The sequence below is a fragment of the Crotalus tigris genome, unplaced genomic scaffold (assembly GCF_016545835.1).
Source record: "Crotalus tigris isolate CLP2741 ecotype Arizona unplaced genomic scaffold, ASM1654583v1 scf7180000018432.44079421565:4894166, whole genome shotgun sequence".
In the NCBI taxonomy this organism is placed as follows: Eukaryota; Metazoa; Chordata; class Lepidosauria; order Squamata; family Viperidae; genus Crotalus; species Crotalus tigris.
Genome location: NW_024096999.1, coordinates 3,219,252 through 3,246,128, shown reverse-complemented (window position 1 = coordinate 3,246,128; position 26,877 = coordinate 3,219,252). Strand labels below are relative to the sequence as shown.

The window sequence follows — 26,877 nt, the reverse complement described above, 5'->3', positions numbered from 1 at the left end:
CTAGCTTGCATGGAAAGAATGACTGTATTTTAACGCTCCCCTGTGTGTCATTTCTGGATCAAGCCATGCACACAAAGCACTTGTCTAGGACCGGCTGTCTTACCTGTAAAACAAACAGGGCATTTGAATGTACCTCCCATCCCCTCAAAGCTGTGCTCAATCAGGTGACACAGGAGCTTTGCTGGAGAGTCAAACATCTGGTTACACAGCTTGCACTCGTGATTGATGCCTTCCTCTGCAAGGTTCAAATGATACAACTTGTTAGTGACACAGCAGATTAGTGTCTGAAATGCAGGATTCGGTGAGAAATCATAAATGCCAGTTCAGGCAGCTTGGGGGAAGCTGCAGATACGGTTCTCCCTACATGTCTATGGCGTGACGCTTGTGCGGCGCGTTCTGGCTGTACAGCCTCCAGTCAAATTTGAGGAGTTTTTCTGCTTTTCCACTCGGATGAAAGTGACAGTCAATCTAGTAGATGACACTGTCCCGGTTTCCCAAAACCACCTATGACAACATGGTATCTTGACTCTTTGGAGGGAGGGAGGGGGGGAGGGGACGGAAGGGGAGAAGAAAAGAGGGAGGGAGGTGTTGGAGGGAGGGAGGGAGGGAGAGAGGAGTTGGAGGAAGGGAGAGAATAAAGAAGGAGGGAGGTGGAGGGAGGGAGGAAGGAAGGAAGGAGTTGGAGGGAATAAAGAAGGAGGAAGTTGGAGGGAGGGAAGGAGGGAGGAAGGAAGGAGGTGGAGGGAGGGAGAGAATAAAGAAGGAGGGAGTTGGAGAGAGGGAGGGAGGGAGGAAGGAGTTGGAGGGAATAAAGAAAGAGGAAGTTGGAGGGAGAGAAGAAGGGAGGAAGGAAGGAGGTGGAGGGAGGGAGAGAATAAAGGAGGGAGGGAGAAAGGAAGGAAGGAGTTGGAGGGAATAAAGAAGGAGGAAGTTGGAGGGAGGGAGGGAGGGAGGAAGGAGGTGGAGGGAGGGAGGGAGAGAATAAAGAAGGAGGGAGGGAGGGAGGAAGGAAGAAAGGAGTTGGAGGGAATAAAGAAGGAGGAAGTTGGAGGGAGGGAGGGAGGGAGGGAGGAGTTGGAGGGAATAAAGAAGGAGGGAGTTGGATGGAGGGAAGGAGGAAGTGGGGGAGGGGAGGGAGGGGAGAAGAAAAGAGGAGGGAGGGAGGGAGGAAAGAGGGGAGGGAGCAAGGACATCCAAAATAAAGAATGTCTGGCCAATCTTGAAAGGAAAAGAGAAGAGCCAGAGACTACTAAAATGGATTGTCCCAGTTACAACTAACATCACAACTACTATAGGTGAAAAAATAGAAGTGGGCACATGGTAACCAAACATCCGGAATCCCAAAATGATAGCTGGAGCCAGTGACACCGTGACATTTCAGTTCTAAGTTGGACAATTAAGGACAGTTCTCTCCCCCCACCACCACCACCTTCATATTTACTTTCAGACTTGTCATTTCAATTTCTTGCAGCTTGTAGAGAATACAAGAAAAATATTCCGCAGAACAGGCTTCCAACAGACAACACAAGAACGAAAGGCAACACAAAGAGCTACAAGGATGCTAAGAAGAATTACGTTCCCCCACGGCTGAGAGTAGCTGCTGGGCAAGGGGGGGAGGGGGGGTGCAAAGCAAGAGGTGAGGGAAATAGCGACCTTTCCCCCCGCAAATAGGAACAGAGAATATTAGTAATTTTGGGGGAAGGGGGGTGGTCTGAGGAAATGCATCCATTTTCACTCAGAAACATCCCTGGGAATAATGTTATATAATTATGTAGCGCTACTCCTAAGGCTACCATAACCTTATTTGCAAAATGCTTTGCGGTGAGCAAAGCCGAGCCCTGGTTCCAAGTGGCAGATTAACTGCAATGCAATCTTCAGTGTTCACAGTCTTTTGCACCTTATTTTCACCCCCTTGACACAAGCCTACGGTGGAGACGCCATACATACGGGTAGCATTACCCTTCCGTCCTCACAGTGGTGTAAGATTCTCAAAGCTCCGGAATTCCATTATTGAGAATTAAAACACCATAAAGTAAGAGAGAGTGAGTTTGGTGTAAGGTTTAAGGATAAGGCTAGAAAATGGGAAAGGCGCTAGTCCCGCCTTAGGCACAAAGCCAGCTGGGTGATCTTGGGCCAGTCACTCTCTCTCGACCCTAGGTAGCAGACAATGGCAAGCCACTTCTGAAATCTTGCCAAGAACTATAATACAGAATTAGAAAAATGGCAAATGTTATGGGAGAGAAACTACAAATTAACAATGTCAACTTCATACAAAGAAAATCTGTATAAAATGTTTTGTAGATGGCATCTGCCGCCAGCAAGATTAGCAAAAGTGTTTAAAAATATGTCAGATAAATGTTGGAAATGTAAACATAACATAGGCACGTATTATCACATTTGGTGGACATGTGGTAAGGCAAAAGCCTATTGGAGAAAGATACATATGTGGTTAGAAAAAATATTGGGTGAACAAGTGGATTTTAAACCTGAACTTTTTTTACTAGGTATTATGCCTGAAAAGACTAATAAGCAGAAATTATATACAGGAGCGAGAATAATTTTTGCACAATACTGGAAGAATGAAGGATTGCCATCAGAGGAAGAAATAATCAGGAAAATATTGGAATGTGCAGAGATGGACAGATTAACGATGAGGTTGAAAGATAAAGAAGATACAGACTATTATCAAATTTGGAATCTATTTTATTCTTGGCTAGAGGAAAGAATGAAGGATTAGGAATTGAACATGTATTAGCATAGCAAACTCCAGACAACTTGTTGATTGGAAAAAATAACATATGTTGATGAAAAAAAAACCAATAAAATCTTTATACATAAAATGAAATCTTGCCAAGAAAACGGCAGCGAGTCCTGTAGGCAGTCACCAGGAGTCACCACTGATTCAAGAGAAGGAGAAGGAGAAGGAGAAGAAGTGCGGAGAACTATGGAGGCAAGTGTTATGTCTGCTTTGACTCTATTTGTTGTATCACATTGCATTGCAAGCTTTGGAGTTGTCTACTCCAACGCCACTCTAAACAATATTAAAATAATATGATTTTAGCTAGCTCAGTCGGGTTGAGATCAAACCAGAATCTTCTAATCTTCTAATCTTCCTAATCAAAAGAACTACATCATGCATCCTTAGGTCATGAATATACCCTATCCTTTTGCACAAGATCTAGGAGAGAAAAGGTGAACAAAAAAGCAAGCCAGGCATTTTGGGTGGGGGCGAGGGGCTAGAAATTGTAAGGCATAAAGTGGACACATTAAATATAAATGTATAAAGGATCCCCATTGCTCCTTAAAACCTCCCAACTCTCAGCGTGCCAAAAGGAGCCAATAAAGTTGGTTTCACTCATTTAGGAAAACCATAAAAATGTAGACCTGGGCTGTGGGCTTTTGTTCTGTTGCTTGAAATCACGGCTTTCTACAAGCTGAAAGGTTTATTCTACTGCCACGGTAAAATCAGAATGCTACAGATATAGGGCATATCCTCATTGGATATTAAGCCACACTGTGTGGTTGGTGTAAACGCACGCATCATCTCTTCATTCCTCTGTTAATCACAGCTAACAGCTCTTTGGTTAAATATGCAAATAGGGAGCAGCTGCTGTTTTCGGTTAGCATTCAACTGGCAATTTGCCATTGTTTTAGGTTCTGGTTAGCAATAACCAGAGTGATGGGCTTAACCATAAAGGTACCAATTGCGGATCTGCTGATAATTCAACACAGCAAAACTGGTCAAATCTAGGTAGCAGCAAAGCTCCAAATAAAAAGAAGAACAATGGGAGAAACCGCACCTTTCATCAAACGGATTTTGCATTGTTTTTCCTAGAAAACAACCTTGTCAGTCTACACACACACAAAAAAAAAACAACAGTCAACCTAGAACTAAGGAGAAATTTCCTAACTGGGAGAACAATTAACCAGTGGAACAGCTTGCCTCCAGAAGTTGTGGGTGCTCCATAGATGGAAGTTTATAAGAAGGGACTGGACAGACATTTGTCTGGAATGGTATAGGGCAGCGATGGCGAACCTTTTAGCGACTGAGTGCCCAAAAACTGGCCCCGCCCGCGCTCTACCCCCCCTGCCCTGCTCCCGCTCTGCCCCCCCTATCCTCCGCCCTGCCTGCCCACAGGACCACTCACCGCCTCCAGGGAGCCCAGCAGTGCTATGGTGGCCAAACCCTCTGCCTGCGCCCTGCAGCATAAACTGCATGATGGGGTGTGAGGGTAGAGTCTTGTCTACACTGCCTGGCTGCCATGTCCTTGGCTGTGCTGCTCCATGTGGGCCATACTCGGGGGCGACTCTCCTTCAAGGGGGCTGCTGGAGAGGAGGGGGTCGTGGGGGGAGGCAAGACTGGGGCAATAGCACGTGTGCCCACAGAGAGGGCTCCGAGTGCCGCCTCTGGCACCCGTGTCATAGGTTCGCCACCACTGGTATAGGGTCTCCTGCTTGAGCAGGGGGTTGGACTAGAAGACCTCCAAGGTCCCTTCCAACTCTGTTATCCTGTTTTGCCCACACACACAAAGTAAGGCAGTATGATTTACCCTAATTTGCACACGGGGTGTGGTAGACATATATATAAGGCTGACGTTTTTTGTAGCTGCATGGTGTGCTTTGCAACACAGTCTTTAACCAACTACACCACAATCAGCCCTCACCAAAAGCCAGCAACCAAATACACCCTGGGGACTTATATTCCTCCCTTTTCTCATCTCGGGAGAACACAAATTGTATGCCCCTTTTAGGCAGAGTAGGAAAGTATTGCAAACAGTTAAAGCCATGCCAAACAAAACTCAAACACACACCCCATAATACAAATATAAGAGGTTCCCACAGATGTGGAAATTTATCCCAGAGAGGCAAGATATTTTGATTTGCAGATCCACTTCTGAATTATAAGGCCTTCTTTGCACTGTTCGTTCTTTTTCGCATTCCCCTAGGAGTCCATTATATATTTTCTATGTCAATGAAACTATCTAAGAAGAAACACATACACACACAAAGAGAGAGAGAGAGAGAGAAGTAGAGGGAGAGAAAGGAGGAAGAAAAAGGAACTAAAAAATACTAGGGTTCAGCATGGAAATATTTCCCTTTTTACATTTCCCAGAAGGGTCAATGACAGAAGCAGTAAAACTGAGGAAGCTAAGTTGAACTAAACCAGATTATTCATTAGTCATTTTGCTACCCTAACTGACAGTATTTCCTAGCAAGAAATAATCAGGAAAATATTGGAATGTGCAGAGATGGACAGATTAACTATGAGGTTGAAAGATAAAGAAGATACAGACTACTATCAAATTTGGAATTTATTTTATTCTTGGTTAGAGAAGAGAATGAAGGATTAGGAATTGAACATGTATTAGCATAGCAATTCCAGATAACTTGTTGATTGGAAAAATTAACATATGTTGATGAAAAAAAATTAATAAAAATTTTTACAAAAACAAACAAACAAAGGTTTTCCTAGCCTTATCAACACCAACTGAGAAATAGAATCAAGGTCACGTGGAGCGTTAATACCACTTTATAATGCCTTGGAAAGACCATACTTGAAATATTGCAACAAGTTTGGTCACCACAATAATAAAAAAGATGTTGAGACTCTAGAAAGAGTACAGAAAGAGCAGCAAAGAAGATAAGGCGACTGGAGGATAAAATATCTGAAGAACATTTGCAGGAATTGGGTATGTCTAGTTTAATGAAGAGAAGGACAAGGGGTGACATAATAGCAGGGTTCCAATATCTAAGGGGGCTGCCACAAAAAAGAGGGAGGAGGTTCAACCTATTCTCCAAAGCACAGGACAAGAAGGAATGGATGGAAATTAATCAAGGAGAGAAGCAGCCTAGAACTAAGGAGAAACTTCCTGACAGTTAGAACAATTAACCAGTGGAACAACTTGCCTCCAGAAGCTGTGGATGCTCGAACACTGGAGGTTTTTAAGAAGAGATTGGACAACCATTTGTCTGAAATGGTGTAGGGTTTCCTGCCTGAGCAGGGGGCTGGACTAGAAGACCTTCAAGGTCCGTTCCAACTTTATTATTATTATTATTGTTGGTATTGGTATTGTTATGTTGTTGTTTTGTTTGTTGTTGTTGTTGTTATATATCCAAGAACTTTCCCACCATTCTTAGAAATCCAGGTTCTCCAAATATCTGAAACCCTCTAGATCAGGGGTGTCAAACTGTCGGCCTGCGGGCCAGACACATCATGCGGAAACCGTGCCTACCCCATTGCCGGCAATGGCAAAACTCTCCCGATACGTTGCATGACGTCATGTGATGTCATGAGTTTGACATGTCTGCTCTAGATTAACTAGATTACTTACTCTCCCAGCTTGCCCACCTCACAAAATTATTACAAAGGTGCAACAGAGATCGAGAGATCCAGGTGCTCCAAAGTCTTGCAAGAAGAACCATCTAACCAAGATCATTCAATCAATAGGAAACTTAAAGTCTAGGAACCACCAGGTTGTTGGGGGGAATGTTTAGCTTCTAATAAGAGAAGATTGCTTACAAGGCGTCCAGGTTACCTTAGCAGTACTGGCAATTTAGGAGCTGAGCCTGCAATGAAGGGGCATCCTCATTATTACCTCCCAATTTATTCCCCTAAACTGGGAGGGAGAAATATGAAAAGGAGGAGGAAAAGAGCCGACTCAGTAGGTTCCTAGAAGAGAGAGCAACCTAATAGGAGCATGATAGACAATCCCTCTCATTTCTGACATAAAAAGCAGACTTCTGCTTCCTCAGTGTGCTTGCCTTCCAGCGTTACTCCCCTTAAACCCTCAATCTGCTTGCAGATCTGTTGATTCAGAGCTGAACAAACATGGCTTCCAAACAGAGATTCTTCAGGTCTCTTTCTCCGTCTCCCAAGTTCGGAATAATAAGCATTAATTTTACACTTCATTTCTCCATACAAAGAGAGAAAGAGAGAGGAGCCGGGGGGGGGGAGAGGAAGAGAGGGAGAGAACGTGGTCCTTGTTTAAACCAAGTAGGCCTGTGGGATTTTATCTGGCAGAAACTGTGTCAGGCCAAAAGAGAAACAGAATGCTTTGTGTAAAAGTATCATGGGGAGATAAGAGCATTCTGCAATGTTTCCAGTACCTACTTTTGTCTCCAAAAAGCATTTGATCCCTTCCAGACATATATACTTATTTCCATACCGGTCTTGGGGGGAAAGCTACCAGGAGCCAGAGCTGATTATGTGAATGCTGAAGGTGAAACCTGGGCGGTGCCCACGGACTCTAAAAGACTGGGATTTGGAGAGTCCTTAATTTATGCTTGTTACTGAGGAGGAATTGAGGGCGGTCAGTAGCCCAGCTGTCAGCCTTACCAGATGGACCAGACAGAAAACACGACAGAGATGAGCTACTTCTATGTATTGTGATGCTAGATTAACCGAATCTTGAAAATCTGCAAATACAATTCTTCCTCTTCTCTTTTACATCCTGAGAAAATAGGGAAGGTCCCTTCTGAGCTTCTTGCCCCACCCATTAGCTAGCTAAGGCCTAAGCTGTCTCTTATCTCACCGTTCCTTTAGTATACCTTCATCCCATCTCCCAAGGTCCTTCCTGCCATACCATTCCATTGGCTGAGCAACAACGCTGAAATTCAACACCTTCAGTTCAACAGCAACAGCACTGAAGGAGATGAGCAGGCTGAGCCTGAGGGTCAAACACGTCATCAGTCTCAAGTCCTTTCGCATCCACAAAAGATCTAAGTCCAGTCCACCTTGAATTCCTTATCTGCCGCCCATTTGCCTTGACTGTCAGTAGTTCAGATTCTTGTAGAATGCTTAAACTTGCAATACACCTTTATATCCATTTGAACTGCCTGGACACCATATTTCCCATGCTTGACAAGCACTTAGACCTATATATTGCCCCATGGTGATTTACAGCATTGTCTGGGTGATTTACAAGGTCAACATATTGCCCTCAACAATCTGGGTCCTCGTTTTACTGATGTGGGAAGGATAGAAGGCTGAGTCAACCTTGAGGTGGTCAGGATCGAACTCCAGACTGTGGGCAGAGTTTGCCTGCAATACTGTATTTTAATCACTATGCCACAACAGCTCCACAAAAAAACACAAACAACCCATGGAAAAGCCCCATGTTTCCCACAGCTTGGCTCACTTCCCTTTTCCACATTGCCCTCCTACTCTGTCAGTCGAACACATTTGGTTTCCAGTGGTATTTAATAAGAATTACACTCAGCACCATCTTCCCATAAGAGAGAAGAGGCCGACTGACACTTCAATATTCATAATTGTTCCCATTGGGTGATCTCTCTGTCTCTGTCTCTGTCTCTCTTTTTTTTAAACTATTATCTTTACCAGGCATCCTTTGATGAAATACAAGCCACTTTAGGCATCGTCTCACCAAGAAAGGGCATTCAGACAAATGAGTTTGCAGATAGGAGACAACCCTCCCTAACTGGACTCTGTGTTATGGATAATGCGGTGTGAAGCCTCGGTCCTAGCAGCTATTCAGATTACAATTATAAACTATATTAATGACAACATAAAAGAGACGCCCCGCTGAGTAACTAATACTGGATGACATGCTTTCACTTATTTAGTTTGGGCACCACGTATTTATTTTGGGTAAACGAAGGGAAAGACCACGGCTATTTGAGCGGCTTCTGAGACACAAAAGGAAGCTAATCTTTCCACGGCGCGGTTTCATAACGGCAACGTTCTCATTGAAGGAGGAGAGCTGAGCTATGTTCTCCTGCCTTTGAGCCTCGCTGGTGACTTCAGCAGGCAAATCCCACTGTTTCCTCTGGCCGGCGTGACACATTTCTACTACAGTGTATAACACGATAGACATTGTTTTAGACATAAGGACGCCTCACACTCTTCATTAATGATCACTCTTAGAGGCTGAAATCTGGTGCAAATGTTAAATACCTCCTTCCTCTCCACTCAGAGAACAAGTTCACCTTTGTGTGATCTTATCTGTCCATTCCTCTCCACCTCAAACAAATGCAAGTCAAACCTTAATAGGCATCTATTTGCTCCCAGCCTGTGGAATATTATCTCTAACCCTCCATTTCCCCCCCCCCCCAAGGTGAGGCAGGCCCCCCACTTTTCTGGCCTCCTGAAAAGGAGTCAAAACAGGAGCCTTACATGGGGAATGTAGAGAAGCACATAGCCGTGGGGCGGGCTGGTGTCCTGAGAGCCTTTCCTTTGCCTTTTAACCAATTTGAACAGTATTTAATTATCTTTTGCTTCCTTCCAAAAGCTTAATTTTTTATATGCTGTTTCTATATCTTACGATTTTATGGTACACTACTCAGATTTCCTCTTTGAGGGAGATGGGTGGTTTAAAAACAGATAGATGGATGGATGGATGGATGGATGGATAGATAGATAGATAGATAGATAGATAGATAGATAGATAGATAGATAGATAGATAGATAGATAGAGGTAGGTAGGTAGGTAGGTAGGTAGGCAGGCAGGCAGGCAGGCAGGCAGGCAGGCAGGCAAAGAGTTTAGAGAGAGAGAGAGAAAGATGATAGATAATATATGATAGATAGATAGATAGATAGATAGATAGATAGATAGATAGATAGATAGATAATAGACAGACAGACAGATAGGCAGGCAGGCAGGCAAAGAGTTTAGAGAGAGAGAGAAAGATGATAGATAGATAGATAGATAGATAGATAGATAGATAGATAGATAGATAGATAGATAGATAGATAGATAGGCAGGCAGGCAGGCAGGCAAAGAGTTTAGAGAGAGAGAAAGATGATAGATAATATAAGATAGATAGATAGATAGATAGATAGATAGATAGATAGATAGATAGATAGATAGATAGATAGATAGGCAGGCAGGCAGGCAGGCAGGCAGGCAGGCAGGCAGGCAGGCAGGCAGGCAGGCAGGCAGGCAGGCAGGCAGGCAGGCAGGCAGGCAGGCAGGCAGGCAGGCAGGCAGGCAGGGATGGAGAGAGAGAGAGAGAGAGAGATCCCTAGTAGATACCATAGTGGGGGTGGCACAAAATAAAATGAATGAAAGGTTGATGCTTCTAAAATTACAGCTCTGCCTTTGCAGAAGAGGCATGGCTTTGTTGTTTCAGGCATCTTTTAACCACCACCACTACCACAACACACCTTAGCGCACCATGCCCTTCCTTGGATCTCACTACACCACATCATTGCTTATTCATGACTTCACCTTCCAGAAAGGCAGGAGCTTATTCCAATTGCAAAGGAACCTCCTTGCCTTTCTAATTCAGTGAGGGCGAGGAAGGCGCTAATTTCATACCTCAGACAGACAACACAATTACAGTATTGATTTGTGATTAAACACTGCAGAGAAGATAACGGGACCAAATTCCAGGCAAATGACTATTGAGAGCATCCTCGGCTAATTTAACAGCCCATCTCAGGTCAGAACAGCCTCAGTTTCAGGTGCCAAGGAAGCAAACCTTGGTTTGTACATCATCTGGACCTCAATCCTCACCTGTCGTCCCTTTTTTGAAGTTGCTAAATGCTCCGGGCAAGATTTTACCATCCTGTCGTGTGTCACAAAAACCCAGGAAGAAAACAGTTACTTCCTTGGCAATCTCGTCACTGTTGTCCACAACCAGGTCCTCCAGAGGATGCTCTCCTGTATCCTTCTGGACAAATGAGAATTTCCCCCCCCCCGCCCACTTTCTTCATCCTTGCACCTCCCATAGGCTTTTTCTCACCCAGACACCTTGGGGACCCACAAATGAGTTTGCGCGTTCTTTCCCCGGGAAGAAATGGGACAAAAAGGAACTCTTTCGAACCGCACACCCCGACAATTAAGGAGGCTGGTTTTGTGAAAAGAAGGCTGGGATTGATGACATGGGCAGCCAAAGCTTCACCTGGGGAACTGGGTGTAGATCCTCCGAGGATTGTGCCGGAGGTCAGTTACCATAGCAACGGAGAATGAGCTCAACCTTGTAACTGACCCTTATCTTTTTTTGATCTGTTGGCCACTTGGGGCAAGAACTGGAAATCAGCTGGAAAATAATCCAGTCACATATTATAAAGAAAACTATCCATACTTATTTGCACAAACACACGGAGAATTTTCCTTTTTTCTTTTAACGCAGGCAATTGTGCTGCCCTTAATGACGGTAGACTGCTTTGCAACTTCGCGTAGACCCAATTAATAATACTGAAAAGCAGAGATTCGGGCTTTTCTTTTTTTGTTCCCCTCCCTATTTTGATGTTGATATTTAGCTTGGCTTTTGTGCCCAGCCCCAGTCAAATAACCCCACAGACACCTCTAAGCCGGCGGAAAAATCTGGGAAGGTTTTTTTTTTTTTTTTGAACTGGAAGTTGAGAGCTTAGTGAGTGGAAGATTTTAATCACTAAAATGTAGATGCCGCTGGATTCATCACAGTATATCTGTGGTGGCGAACCTATGGCACGCGTGCCACAGATGGCACACAGAGCCCTCTCTGTGGGCGCGCGCACTGTCACCCCAGTCCTAGGCCTTCAGCTGGGTTTTATAAAATCTTTTCGCTTTAGGCCTCCGCTGCCGTGTGCAAAAAAAAAAAAAAAAAGATCCAATCAGTCAATTTCAACTTCTCACGGGAAAAAAAAAAGATTTCGCAAATTTGGAATTGGTTGATTGAACTTTTTAGTCCCACTCAGCCTGCTTTTACCACTGCAGCCATGCCCACCCAATGGGCCACGCCCACCCGGCACCCACCGATACATAAGTGGGTTTTGGGTTGCAGTTTGGACATCATTGCATTATATTGTGCCCTTGAATTTTTTTTTTTTTTAAAAAAAGCATTTAATCACAATTTGCAGTACAGGTAATCCTCGACTTACAACAGTTCATGTAGTGACCTTCGAAGTTGCAACAGTACTGAGAAAAGTGACATGTCTGTTTTTTCACCCTTACGACCGTTGCGGCATTCCCAGGGTCACGTGATCAAAATTCAGACACTTGGCAACTGACTCAGACTTACGACAGCTGCGGTGTTCCGGGGTCCTGTGATTGCCTTTTTGTCACCCTCTGACGAGCAAAGTCAATAGGGGAAGTCTGATTCACTTAAATAGCTTTGTTACTAATTCTTTAATCCCTGCGTTGATTCACTTAATAACAACAAAAGGTCGTAAACGGGGACAAAAGTCACTTAAGAAATGCCTTGCTTGGCAACAGAAATTTTGGGCTCAGTTGTGGTTCATAATTCGAGGACTGCCTGTACAAAAGTCAGTCAATTTTAAAAAATAATATAAAATAAGTTGTTGCACAAATAAGATAAATAAAAATAAATAAAACCAGACACATCGCTAGAAGATAAAATCATAAGACGACGTCTGATTTACTTTGGCCAGGTCATGCATGCAAATTCATTGGAGAAGGCAAAGATGCTGGGAATGGTCAGTGGAAGAAGAAGAAGGGGCAAGCAAAGAACAGGCTGGCTTGATAACATCAAATCTGATGCAAAGTTGAACGTACAACAATGGAAAGAAGCTGTGTTTGACAGGATAGCATGGAGAGCGCTTGCCAAGAGCCGGACATGACTAAATGGTTAAAATGACAAGCTTGTTGCATTAAAAAAAAAGGTATAGATGGAGAAGGAACAGGGCAACGAGCTGAAGCTTAAGAATGATCACACCTCTCAATGAAATAAATGATATCTTAGTTTGATGGGTGGGAGAAAAAGAGGAAAGAGAGGAGAAAGAAAGAGAAGGAAGGAAGGAGGCATTCTGCAAATGGAGTATCGCTAAAGAGAAGTTCTTTGTTCTGTGTTGATCCTACAAATGACATCAGCTGGTAGAAGAAAGTGACCGAGTGACTAAGAGAGAGTTTCTTGTAAAGAGACATTTGGATAAACAGATGCTGTGTATGGTGGAAAAAGTGCAAAGACACAAAGGGTCACCCACAAAGGAAGCCAGTGAGAAATCCTGCAGCACCTTGGGGACTCTTGTGAGTTCATCTGACTGAATGCCTGGAGTGATTCTGAGTCCACAAAAACTTATTTGAAAAAGTTTTCTAAAGTTCCATCGGATTGCTGTTTTAATTAGGTGCCTCAAGTTGCAATTCTCCAGTAATCCGATAGCAAGGGCTTGATTCATTTTTAAATAGAGATAATTCCTCAAATACTGTATACTCACAGTTATCAACATTCAACTCTCCCCTTCTTTTTTTCTCTCTCTCTCCTACTTAATTATAAGCCTGAAAGTTAGACTTAGCCATTCTGAACTCAAGAAAATTTTATCTGCTATTATGAACAGAGTGTCAGGTGTTTGCATGACCTGAATTGAAATGCTTTGGAACACATGAAACTTAGTGAAGCATTTTGAGCAGGGGTCTTCAAATTTGGCCCTTTTATGACTTGTGGACTTCAACTCCCAGAATTCCTCAACCAGCGTGCCTGGCTGAGGAATTCTGGGAGTTGAAGTCCACAAGTCATGAAGTCCACAAGTCATAAAAGAGCCAAGTTTGAAGACCCCTGAGGTAGACAATTAAGTCAAGAACAAGGCAAGACAAGAGCTTCAGGTTTGTCACACTTTGGCACCTCCTGATTTTGAGTCTCCAACTTCAGTCAATGCGACATGGAAATGGTAAGAATGAATTCAAGTTTATCTTAATTTAAGTCACTTTTAATGTTTTAGAAATCTTCTCTTCGTAGGAGAAGATAAGAAGAAATTATATCTTCCCCTGTCTCTTGTTTACCATCCAGCTCAATTCAAGAATCCCCATTCTCAGACTGATCATAACTATTACTAAATAAATTGACAACATCATTTAGTCATCATCCTCAAGGCAGAAAGAAATAGGTCTTCTTCAGATGTTATGGATATAACTCTCATCAAGTCTACCCAGATGGGTCAATTAAAAGAGATTGTGATCTTAAACACAGGTGTCAAACTCGAATGTGTCATATGACGTATCGTGATGTATCATGATGTTTTTTGTCTTCATGGAGCTGGGGTGGGCATGGCCTGCATGTGACACATCTGGCCCTCAAACTGCCAGTTTGACACCCCTGGTCTAAAACATCTGGGAAGCATAATGTTGTCTCCCCTTCAATCCTTCCGTCTTCATTCTCTCCTCTCATTTTCCACCAGCAACTTGGTGTTTATCATCATTGTCTCACTTCCTTTCAGAAATAGAATTTCGCTTTCAAAATACATTTATATAATCTAGAGTGGCACAAGGCTGATGTCTTTTATGAACTGGAGATTGGTTAATAAAATCTTCTAAGCTGCTTCATTCTTATGACAATTTTACTCTTATGTTTTCAAGGGATATGAAAGCTGTCTGCAGTGGTTAGAAACATCATTTTAATGAAAAATGATAACACTGGGAGCTGGCTACGTCTAGGTATTACTTTTTTAAAAAGGCAGTGAGATGAGCTGGAATTTCAAAGTGTGCATTTGCTTTTGGAAGTATTTTGTAGTGGAGATGGGAACTGATATATATATGCTCTTTTTTCTTGTCTATTTGTTCTGGGCTGTCCTTCCGTTAGAATTGTTGGCCAGAACTTCACGATGATGCTCAGACAACCAAGACTGAAAAGCTAGTTTTAAAAAGAGTAAATGATATTCAGAGACTATTCCCCAAACCACTATTCAATGTTCACAGTAGGTAACAAACCAACTGTCACTGTCTTTTTACAGCCAGCTCACAAGTTACTTGTTAATTCTGAGGGGCTGTAGAAAAACTGGGGTGGACGGGTGGCATTTTATAATCTCCCCTTTGGTGAAAGTACATGGGGTCAAATTTGAGGTCTGTGTCACATCTATAAGGTTTTTACCCATTGCTCCATCCAGTGCCTGCTTTATTTTATCTGGAGTTTGCATTCATCCACATAAAAAAAAAAAAAACACCTCTCAAACTGTATGCAAGTGCACATCTTGAATCATTTAAGCAGCTGAGAACTGTATCACAGTATCTGCTGGACAGCTACCTTTGGATCAGACTAGCCATTAGACCAGGGGTAGTCAACCTTGCCTCTTTTATGACTCATGGGCTTCAACTCCCAGAATTCCTGAGCCAGCCGTGCTGAGGGGAAAGGGAGAGGTTTCCAAGCTGAGCCATGCTGGCTCAGGAATTCTCGGAGTTGAAGTCCACGAGTCATAAAAGAGCCAAGGTTGACTACCCCTGCATTAGACAGATGTGAATCAAGTCCTTCTCTACAAGGCTGTATAAAAATTAAGTTAATTTTTAATTGAGTTACTTCTGCGGTTCATGCATGAGGAGAAGTACTGAGGCTATGAATCTCAGAACAGCTTATGGGATTCCCAGAATTTTAGTCTGACAGTTTTGGAGCTTTTAGATATCTATAAAACCCTGAATATTGCTATTTTTAAGACTAAGGAGCTTTGAAAAGATGAAATAGATGATATTAATTCCAATAGTAAGAAAAATCAACCCGAGAAGCCAATATGCAAGGGACGAGTGCTAAAAAATGAATGGGCTTAAATTATTTGATTGGATTGGGTGGTGAAGCAATTAGGTGGAAAACGGGACTTCATTGGAAGACTACCCACTTATCTAAATACACCTTTATGAACATTTGCATATCAAAGATAAGTGCTGCAGAGAGAAACTATACCTAAAAAGAGAAGAGCAACAGAGAAGACCAGTTTCAAAACAGAAATCCAGAACTCCAGACATGTTCCCTGTTGCATTATTTTTCTATGTGCATCTTTTCAAACCCCTCCCGTATAGTACCTGTCAATGGGGGCCCAGAACAACGCTGTTCCCCAATAACTTCAGGGTAGGTCACCAGTGCAGTGATCTCCAGAAGAGAAACTGAATTCAGGTCTCTACAAAATAGCTGGCAGAATATGCACTGAAATATCACTCAGAGCTGATGGTTTTCCAAACGCGTGCTCCACCAAATATTTTGCTAGACCACGCTTCCTATTTTAGATTGCAAAAATAACAAAGATTTTTTTTCCAAAAAAAAAAAAAAAAAATCGGAGCAACTGTATTTGTATTTTGAATGTTAATTTGACAAAAAGAAGTGCGCATGAGGGAATGTTTATAATCAGAACACCAATAAACTAACAAATGACTCTAGTATTTTATAAGCTTGTTAGGAACAAATCACTCCCTTAGCTTATATTTACTTACTGATGAATCATAAAAGGCCTCAATACACAAAGAATAAATTCCAAAAAAGATTTCCTTCCGGCTTGATGGGTAACATCTATCCTGCAAGCTTTGCAACTTATTATGAGAATCTTACAGCTCACCTCTTTCGTGGACAAAGAATAACTTCCCACCAATTCAGCCTGGAATCCTGATCTGTTTTTCCCCCTCTGCCCTTCTAAGCACACAGAAGATTATCCTGGCTTGCAGAAGCAAAGGACCAGCTACCTTCTCCTGCCTCCTGCCCTTATGTTGCTTGGAGAGCAGTCTCTGGGAGCACATCCAATCACACTAATCTGCATAATGATGAAGTTCTACAGGGACTGTTCAGTCTTAAGAGGCAACAGAGAAAACACACATGCCGTCCTCTACACAAGCACGACTGGATGAACAATACAAGCTGCGCAAAAGTGAAAGATATGAGCAGGGACGAAGAAAAATCTGGATTCCTGCATGGGTTGGAGCTGGAGGGTCCCAACTTTTCCCACCGTGGAAGCCTATTGGCCAAACTCAACCGTATTTCCTGGGAATATGGCTAGGAGATGCCAAAGGGAGATGGAAATAACCCTAGTTTTCCACAATTGGCCCATGCATGAGTCACCTGGACCACTGGCTGGAGCACGGATGGCAATTCAGAATCTGCAGACACCCAAAAGATTGCCATGGGTTCCCCCCCCCCCAGATGGCAATTTTGGTAATCTTGGACAAAAAAAAATGTCTGGAATTTTAGAATTGCACAAGAGGCTGTGTGGGACTGGGGGCTCTTTATTGTATAATGGCATCTAAGGCGCTGAGATCAGAGCTGCTTCAACTTTTTTTCTGTCAAGGCCAAATACTCTCTTGGCTACTTTGAGTGACATGTCAGTGATGGTCAGGGCTACAACCACCATCTTTCTTTGTCTGTCATCTGCAGAGGGTTCCTTTGGAGCTCATCTTCCATCTTCCTCTCTCTTGCCAGGGGTCTTACTGACAATTTGCAGTGGGGTTCGCATTCCATAGAGAATGAGGTAGAGATAGAAAGGTGTATGTGTAGGAGATGACCAGGCTGAGCCTGATGGAGGGGTCAAATGCGTCATCAGTCTTCAATCCCTTCGCACCCACAAGAGATCTAAGTCCAGCCCACCTTCTGTTCCACTGACTCTTATCTACTGCCAATTTGCTTTGACTGTTTGTGATTCAGATTCTTGGAGAGAGCTTAAACTTGCAATAAACCTATATATAAACTGATGTATTCATTTGAACTGCCTGGATTCCTGATTTCCTGTGCTTGGCATTATGATAGAGATGGAGATGATAGAGATAGCTATATATACACACAAACACATATTTTATCCCACATTGGCCCATGTCAATGGCCTCCTAATTGGTTATAGCTATGTTAGAACTGGTTTCTCCACTTTGGTTTCAGGGAAAGGCTCTGAGCAAAATAGATGATACTGCTTCAACACCTCTAAATCAACCTGAAATTGATCTCATTAAAACTGGATTTATTTCCACGTCCAACCATTATTCTTTGGATTCATCCAGTTAAATTACATCAAAATAGTACTTTCAAGGATATATTTTGAGCATATTAAGCTTCCTTCTTCTGATGGATCCAAATTATGAAACAAAGATTTGGTGTTTCTCATTCCAGCCACACTTAAGATTACTCAGAACCATTTAATTTAGCAATATCAATAGCATTTAGACTTATATACCACTCTGTAATGCTTTACAGCCCTCTTTGAGTGGTTTACAAATGTTAACACACTGCCCCAACAATCTGGGTCCTCATTTTACTGACCTCAAAAGGATGAAGACTTGAGCCACGTCAGAATCGAACTCCTGACTGTGGACAGAGTTTGCCTGCAATATTGCATTTTAACCACTGCTTCACCAGGGCTCCTGGTCTTCAACACTGAGCTAGCCTGACAGGACCCCAACCTTCATTTACATGGCTGTCCCATGGTTTCTGACACTTGCTTACACTAAATCATGATAAAATGTTGGGCAGTGTCTTAGATTACTAGATGGGACATTCTTTATATCTACACAGAGATATATAACAGGCTCATAATCAGCATGTTAATACAGGCTGTGTATGGAGAGGTGGGAGCTGGCACAAGGGTATTTTTCACATAAATGCCTGCTCAGTGAACTGCTCAGTAATGAGTGCATTAGGTAGATCTGCTTGGCACACATATTTATTGGGTGAAACCATCATTGGGGGTTATCTGGACATGTATTTAATAAAGCACACATGCTTAAGGCACCCAGCAGAGTTTTACACAAAGACCTTATTTGCGGTCTAGGATGATGGATCTACTTAACAGGAGTCATAACGTTCTGGCTGCCCCCAACCTTTCCAGCAGATGGTGATAAGAGATATCTTGGTGGCCACAGCAGCAGAATTTTCATCCTTAATCGATTCCAAGAGGGAGATCTTTTCTGAATCTCACAGAACAAACTCGGGCAATTATTCTAGCTATTTGGAGAAATCAAAATTCGGACAGCGTTTGACGCGGAGAAGTCAAGTGTCAAACTTCCTCCCGAGGATGGTCAAATTCTATTGGGTGTCTGCATCTCATTTGGTGGTTTCCTGCTTCTCGTTTGAATTTCACTGTACCAGTTTCAGGAATTTTTATCATATTGGTAGTTATGAAGATGGGAAAGGATATTGTATTGGATGATGTTATTTGCAAACCTTGTGCTTCATAGATTTGCCAGACTGCCCAGATAATGTAGTACCGGTAAGAGATTCATGTTAATAGATTAAGGAAGAATCCATCATTTTGAGCTATGATGTGGAGGATGATAGATAGGCAGCTCCTTTGCTGACCTTGGTTGATATTAAAACACTAAACAGGAAAGACCATCACAGAATACCAAAAGTATAGACTACCTCGCAAAATTTTTAAAAACATCCTCCCAAACAAAGGCAAAACTGAAACATTTCTGTTGCCAAAATAGCTTCATGGACAAGTTTGAGGAGGTTACCAAAAGTGAAGCTCAACCTGGCCATATCTACACAACCACTGAGAAAGAACATACAGAAAGTTGAAGGAGATGAGACAAATCCATCCTTAAAAACCTGTGGAAACACAGCAAGTGAGCTCAGAAGCATGGACTTCCTACTCCACTGAAAACCATCTTGAATTCCAGATGGAAATAGAGCAAAGAGGATGACCTTGACCAGGGGTAGGCAATCTTGGCTCTTTTATGACTCGTGGACTTCAACTCCCAGAATTCCTGAGCCAGCCATGCTGAGGGGAAAGGGAGAGGTTACCAAGCTGAGCCATGCTGGCTCAGGAATTCTGGGAGTTGAAGTCCATGAGTCATGAAAGAGCCAAGCTTGCCTACCCCTGACCTTGACGGAGAAAAGAGAGATCCATTAACAAAACAGCAAGGAGAAAAACATGGTTTGAGTCCAAAACAAGAGGAAGATATGTCTAAACACACCTAAATACCAATAACCCCCCTCTAATTCACATGAGTATAAGAAAGGGAAGAAGTAAAGCACAAACGCTCACTAAATGAATGGTTGGTAAGTCAAGGACTATGTGTACTCCTGAAGATGCCTTTGCCCCAAAATGGTATAACGGCTTTGAAAAGAAGCCAGAATTTAGACTCAGATATAAAGATTTCAGACCATTTGTCCTTCCCTTGTGAAGCCAATAAAGCAAGAATCGCTGCCATTTTTTTTCCTATTTATTTATTTTTTAACACCAAGATTAATGTTGCGAACTGTCACTTGCTCCGGTAAAAATTTATCAACATTATTATACACCTTAGCAACTGCCACGACAGACAAATGCACTACATTAAAATTTAGTCTAGAGCTCCCTCGTGGAAAACCTCGGTGGCAATTTGTATAACAGTTTATATATTTATGCTATTTAGTGGTACAAAGCAATAATTATGACTTCATTCGCTGATAAGCCGCAGCATTACATAAATCTGAGGCGGATTTGGAACATGCCCGCTTTTGTCAGTGGCCTGACTAGTTGTAAATTACGCCGCTGTTTAAAAAAAAAGAAAAAGAAAGAAATATTCTAAAGCAAATATGAGGAAGCCACAGGAAGCTAATAATATGCTTCCAGCTGTTCCAGTTAACCTGCAAATGTGGCCATCTGCACCTCAGGAGAAAAAGGGAGGAAAGGAGAGATGGAGGGAGGGATGGGGGGAAAAAAGGGGAGAAACGGCATGGCTGAACCTGGCTCAAAGCATAGACTCATCGCAGTAGGAATGACCGTGCTCCTTTCTGGCCAAACAAGCTCACATACAAAAAAAAAAAAAAAAAAAAAAAACGGGGGGGGGGGAAGTGATTGAAGAAAAAAGGATCTCTTCTCCCCTGGACTTACGTACAAAAAAGAAAAAAAAGAAAAATATCTTGCTAATGCCTTTATTCTAGAACATTCCATCTTTCACCTCTGGGGTTATGACTGACTGCATTGCAGGCTTGTGTGGAGAAGAAGAAGGAAAAAAAATCCCTCACAACTTCAATCTCCAGTTGGGTTTTTGTTGTTGTTGTTGTTTGAGTTGGGTTTTTTTTTAAGCACCTCTTGTAACCCCCAAGTTGAGTGATGAGAGAGAGAAAGACAGAGAGAGAGAGAGAGAGAGAGAGAGAGAGAGAGAGAGAGAGAGAGAGAGAGAGAGGTTTTATGGCAATAAATTGTCTTCCTTCTTTAGATGATTCAACCAGATTGGAGAGGGACAAAGGACGTGCTGTTGAATGAAATGGAAATGCTCAGAAAAAAGACATCACAGATGTTTCTGGGCATGGCTCCCAAATCTTAGGACGCCCATAAGAGGACACCTGTGAGTAACATTTGCTAGAATACTATTTTACTTGCGATTCAGACACAATGGAAAAAGAAAGAGACAGGAAATCTGGGTCACAAGGATCCTACACACATACACATTGGTCTTTTCTAGCTAATCCTTAGAATGCTACATATTACTAAACTAGGAATGCTACTTTAGAGGTCTCCTTCTAGATAATGTACACTTTTTCTAGGAAACGTTCTACTAGATACTCAAGACCCTCCCAATTCTGTTGAAGGATATTGGTGAGCTTCTCTGCCCTATGGAATTTGTTCAATTATATAGGTGAGGAATATCATCACAAGTATCCAACAGCCCGGAACACAAGTAGCACACAATCCCCTGATGCCTGTTTCCCACTGCAGTCTGAAAACTGTACAATGAAATTGAAGCATGAACCACAAAGAAGTCAAATGCTATGTTCTCGCTTGCAAATTGATGGACTGCATCAGCCTTCAGAAGAGCTAATGCATAACACGATGACTTAAGCAAATAGTATCTATGAAAAAGATGGGCCAGAATTCATTCATACCTAAGCTATTCGATCAGTTGAGCTGCGCAGTGAGTAAGGACTGATCCCAACACGGGATTACTTGTCTGAACGTTTCCTCTTTTTAAAAATGCCTTCACCTCTAATCCTTCAACTAGTAAGCTCCCCAAAATATCACAAGTGAGACCAGAGACTTAAGCAGCAAGGAAAACAGATGATGGAATCAAGTTCTAGGATCTAAACTAACAGGAGACCTTCCCATCAACGAGATAGAGCAGGAAGACAGTGAAGGGAGCTGTTCTATCTGCACCAACTATGAATCTTCTACCAGGCTTTGGGAAGATGTCCATGAAAGAGTCATGCTTGCACAGTGGTTAGAATGCAGTACTGCAGGCTACTTCTGCTGACTGCTGGCTGCTAGCAGTTCGATCCTGACCGGTTCAAGGTTTTCTCAGCTTTCCATCTTTCAGTAAAATGAGAGCCCAGATTGTTGGGGGCAACAGGCTGACTCTGTAAACCGCTTAGAGAGGGTTATAAAGCGTATATATGTCTAAATGCTACTGCTATTGTCCTTCCTTCCTTCCTTCCTTCCTTCCTTCCTTCCTTCCTTCCTTCCTTCCTTCCTTCCTTCCTGTTAGAATGCAGTATTGCAGGTTGATTCTGCCCACAGCCTAGAGTTCAATCCTGACCATCTCAAGATTGACTCAGCCTTCCATCCTTCCAAGGTTGGTAAAATGAGGACCCAGATTGTTGGGGGGGGGTAACATGCTGACTCTGTAAATCGCTTAGAGGGGGCTGTAAAGCACTGTGAAGTGGTATATATAAGTCTAAATGCTAGTGCTATTGTCCTTCCTTCCTTCCTTCCTTCCTTCCTTCCTTCCTTCCTTCCTTCTTTCCTTCCTTCCTTCCTGTTAGAATGCAGTATTGCAGGCTGATTCTGCCCACAGCCTAGAGTTCAATCCTGACCATCTCAAGATTGACTCAGCCTTCCATCCTTCCAAGGTCGGTAAAATGAGGACCCAGATTGTTGGGGGGGGGTAACATGCTGACTCTGTAAATCGCTTAGAGGGGGCTGTAAAGTACTGAGAAGTGGTATATAAGTCTAAGTGCTATTGCTACAGTATACCAGTGTGTTTGCTGACTCTTGGAAACATTTAAGTCAGCTCTTATATTCAAGGAAAGGAACGTAAAGAAAGGTTGTGACATAAGATGAACACCCTCTCTGCTAATTGTGGTTTTTCTCCTAATTTGTCATCCTTGGTTCTTAGGAACAAAGTAGGACATCTGAGATCCAAGATAGTCCAAGAGCAGGCTCCATACCCTCTTGACCCAGAATTACCTCAAAGTGATCTGAAATCTATGCTAGTTGTCCCCTAAGATCTAAATCAGGGGATCTCCAATCATGGCAATTCTACGACTCGTGGACTTCAACTCAACATGCTGGCTGAGGAATTCTAGGAGTTGAAGTCCACAAGTCGTAAAGTTGCCAAAGGTGAGGATCCCTGATCTGAAAGGCTTTCCATCAGACTGAAGCACCGAGAACAGACAAGTGGGAGAGAGACAGAGTAGCGAGAGATATACTAAGCATACGAGCAAAGTCATCAGGACTTGCTGCATATTAAAAGCTGATAAATGATTAATAATAAATTGGAGTGGTGCTTCCAGTAAGGTAAGTCTTAAATTACCCAAGGCGTCTCACAGCCCATTCAGAACTAGGTTGCAAGTGATGTTTCCCCCCCCCCCCAGGAACTTACAGCAGTGTTGGGCGTGAATTCCGCCTCACCAGTCCTAATATTTAGCTGTCGCCATGATTTTCCTCTAGCAGTTGTAGGCTCAGAAGACACCTCTGCGCTCTGGATATCTTAAATGCAGTTCTTCTCTTCTCCCCGCCCCCACTGGTTCATTTTTTGGCGGGTGGGCAAGGGAGGAAGGATTTTTTAATATGAATATACTGTCAAGGTCCTGAGATATTAAAAATGACAATACATTATTACTGCGGTAGAGAGATCTCCAGAGTATCCAGAGGTAGGATTTTTGAAAACCAAAGTGAAAAATCAATAGTAATGCACAAGAATTCATAAAGGAAATGTGTCAGTCTGTATCACCAAAGACACGCTTGAAGTTGGGCTTTAAGCAAAAATGACAAGTACAAGCCGTCTTAAAGAGAGGAAAAGGAAGTGGCCTAAATGAGAAGGCCTTTCATTAGTACTGGGGAAAGAGAGGAGAGAGTAACTTCCTTTCGGCCTGTGATGGACCACACCAAGGCTTGAGGGTCAGCTGTTCAGTTTTAACGCGACCTGAATTTTCAACAGAAGACAAGAGGCTGAATTACTCAGCACTGGTCTCTACATGGGCAAACAGCTCTTGAATGTCCTTCTCCTTCTTCATGACCATCTCTGGCTGTAGTTTCCCCAAACAATGACTCAGGGCACATCTCAGCATCTACAGCCAGAAGCAGGTGAGCTGTCTGGATGGCTTAAACTACCATACCCACAATCCTTTGCCACTGATCATGCTAGATGGAGCAGAGTGATTTGGAGATGTCTCATAAAGGGGTGCCACAACCACTAGCTGAGATGGGAATAAGAGATCCTGGGTCAAGAGACCTTTGCATAACATGGAGATTGCTTGGACAAAGATGTCACAAGGAATTAATTTGATCAAAACCCTGCAGATTTGAAGAGAAGGGAAGGATGGTGTAACTCCAGTTTTTTAACCATGTTAGCAGAAATGGGGAACTCATCTTCTTCCCAATACTACTAAACAACAACTCCTAGAAGCTCTCACCACGGATATGCAGAATTTGCAGTCCAGCAATGGTTGGGGAGACCCAGATGTTCATCTCCTACCAGAACCATGAGGCTTTGGTACCAATGCACATTATGCCAAGCCTTTTCTACCAGCCTCTCCCTGTGGATGTTACAACTACGTTAGGCACAAAACGGCTTTAACTTCTGTAGTTACTGTCTGAAACACAAGAGAGCACAGTACGGTAACCCGAGCCTCCGTGAACTTTTTTGGTAAATGCCTTGTATACTCACAGAGTGCCGCATAACTCAAAAATTATAATTAAAATGTCTCAGCCCCTGTATTTATAGTAACAGTTAAACTACTGTGCTTTCCTGAAGTCAGTGTCATTTACTCGGGACCAGCTCTCTTTATGGTGAGCAGAACTTTGAAACTGTACCATGGGGATACAGCCCAGCCACATGTAACTCAATATATGTCAACAGCTGTAAAAATAACAGTGAGGGGAAACTACCAGCGCAGATAGAAAGTCCTCTTTTGCACATCTGTTTTCAGAAGTGCCTTTCCTCCTCCAATATGCTTCCGCACCATCACCCAGTAATTGGCCAATTTTGGGCACAAGTTGCCTTTGAGGTTAGATGATCAAAAAGGTTAGAAAGGAAAATGATTTCAGCACTGGGGGGCCTCGCAACTGGACCAAGAAGCTTGTGGTTGGAAAAAGGGGTTTGTTCTAATCTTACCAAGCACACAGCTTTCGTCAGAGGCTGTTCCCAGGGAGTTCACAACTCCCCAAGGTGAAGCCACAGTAAATTCTCTCTTAATCCCCTCCGCATACAAATGAGCTCCCGGAAAGACAACCTGCAAAGCCTAAGGCAGGCCAAGCGAAGAGCCAGAATGTTGTGCTTTAAAAACAGGAGAGAACTCAAACAAACGCAAATGTACCTGGGCACAGTGACGGTACTGTGGTGTTGTATTTTTAAATTTGGAGAGAGGGATCACGCCAATCGGAACCGCTGACTTAAAGAAAAAAAAGATCGAAATACCGACTACGACGAACAGCAACGTGGAAGAACAAAAGAGAGTCGATCATTTTGGGAGCTGGAAGACAAAGCATCTTTGGGTCAACTCCAAGGAGAGACGGTTGAAATTATGTATGAGCCCATTATGCAATACTCTACCGCTAAAGTCTCCCCGATGTGTCCATTATTGGTGCTTATATGGTCCCTGGCTGGTCCTACTGACTTTGTACATTTTTAAAAGACCGAGGAGGGAGGAAGTTCATTTATTGCAGAAGCCCTGATGAAATGGTTCCTATGAATCTTTTTAAAAAATTAAAGCCGGGCAAGTGCGGTTCACATATTTGGAAGTCTGCCCACCAACTCAGAAAAAGGGCAAAGGTAAGCAGGATAGTTTGCCACATGTTATACAAGTAGACGTTGCAATATGGGGAAACTACCACTTGGATAAATCCGTGCTTTATGGCTCAAACGACAGCCATTTTGCAAAAATACAACATCCACAACATGTTTTCAAAATGCCAAATGCACTTAGTGCCCCAGTAAGTTTGGGGATGCATTAGATCGCCATTGGTTGGTGTTCCTGCAGCATCAAGCCACAGAATGTGAATTTACTTTGTGGCATTTTAATTGGCCTTGAAGACTGCACCGTGATTGTAAATAGGATAGGATAAGATAGGATAGGATAGGATAGGATAAAAGATAAGATAACCTTTATTGTCATTTTTTTTTTTACTGTGGGCACAACGGGCACAATGAAATTTAGTTGTCTGATCTCAAGTGAAACACATACATGACACACACCTAAACATACTATGAACAACATTATGTATAGACCCACATCCCTACATATACATAGCAAATAAATATTAAATACTGTCCATCTTGAATATATAACGGAAGGAGGAAGCTTGAGAGTTCACAAGGTTAATGCTGTATGGAATGAAACTATGGCTGAATCTGGATGTTCTGCTATGGATACCACGAATTCCCCCCCCCTCCCAGAAGGTAGCAAGGAAAACAGGTCGTGGAGAGGATGTGTCGTGTCCCAGATGATCTTACGGACCCTGCTCAAGCAACGCTTCTGTGCTATGTCTTGGATGGGAGGGAGAGAACTGCCAATGATCTTTTCTGCCATCCTCACCACTCTCTGCACCGCCTTCCTATCTGAAGCAGGGATGCTTCCAAACCAGATTGTGATGCTGTATAACAGGATGCTCTCCATCGTCCCCCTGTAGAAAGTGGTCAGGACAGGGAAGGATATCCGCTCTTATCATGATCAAGATGAATTCAGCTATACAAGTATAATTTAGCCATCAAGATTCATGTTTCATTACCAACCAGGATTGAATGAATAAGAGAATGGATTCATTTGCACACATGATTCACTTCACAATTACAATTAGTTTGCTTGTGGTAAAAATGGTCATAAAATCATAAATCTGGTGACCCGTTTAACAACTAAAGTGATTTACAATGGAAATTCCTGGTTTAACTGTGGTTGTTAAGTAAGGACTACCTGTGTGCATTCTTGTCACTCTTCTAAGAATCTGTTTTTCCAGATTCCAATTTTACAATAGTTCAAGTTTTCAATCGTTCAAGATTGCAAAGATTCTCAGAAAAATAATTAGACGTTCTGGCACACCCATTAGGTTGATTATATTCTGCATTCTGTCAGGAGTCAAAGACCTCGCTATACGCGATAGACTCC

At 42.7% G+C, this 26,877-nt stretch overlaps 1 protein-coding gene across 2 annotated transcripts in view; it reads right to left on the bottom strand.

Moving 5' to 3' along the window:
- Positions 1-26,877, bottom strand: part of ZNF423 (zinc finger protein 423) — a 259,669-nt gene that overhangs the window by 34,181 nt on the left and 198,611 nt on the right. For both annotated transcript variants that reach the window (XM_039352432.1, XM_039352433.1), the window contains one exon: positions 104-235. In XM_039352432.1, the coding sequence (XP_039208366.1) occupies positions 104-235 (132 nt within the window). The remainder of the gene's footprint in view (positions 1-103; positions 236-26,877) is intronic.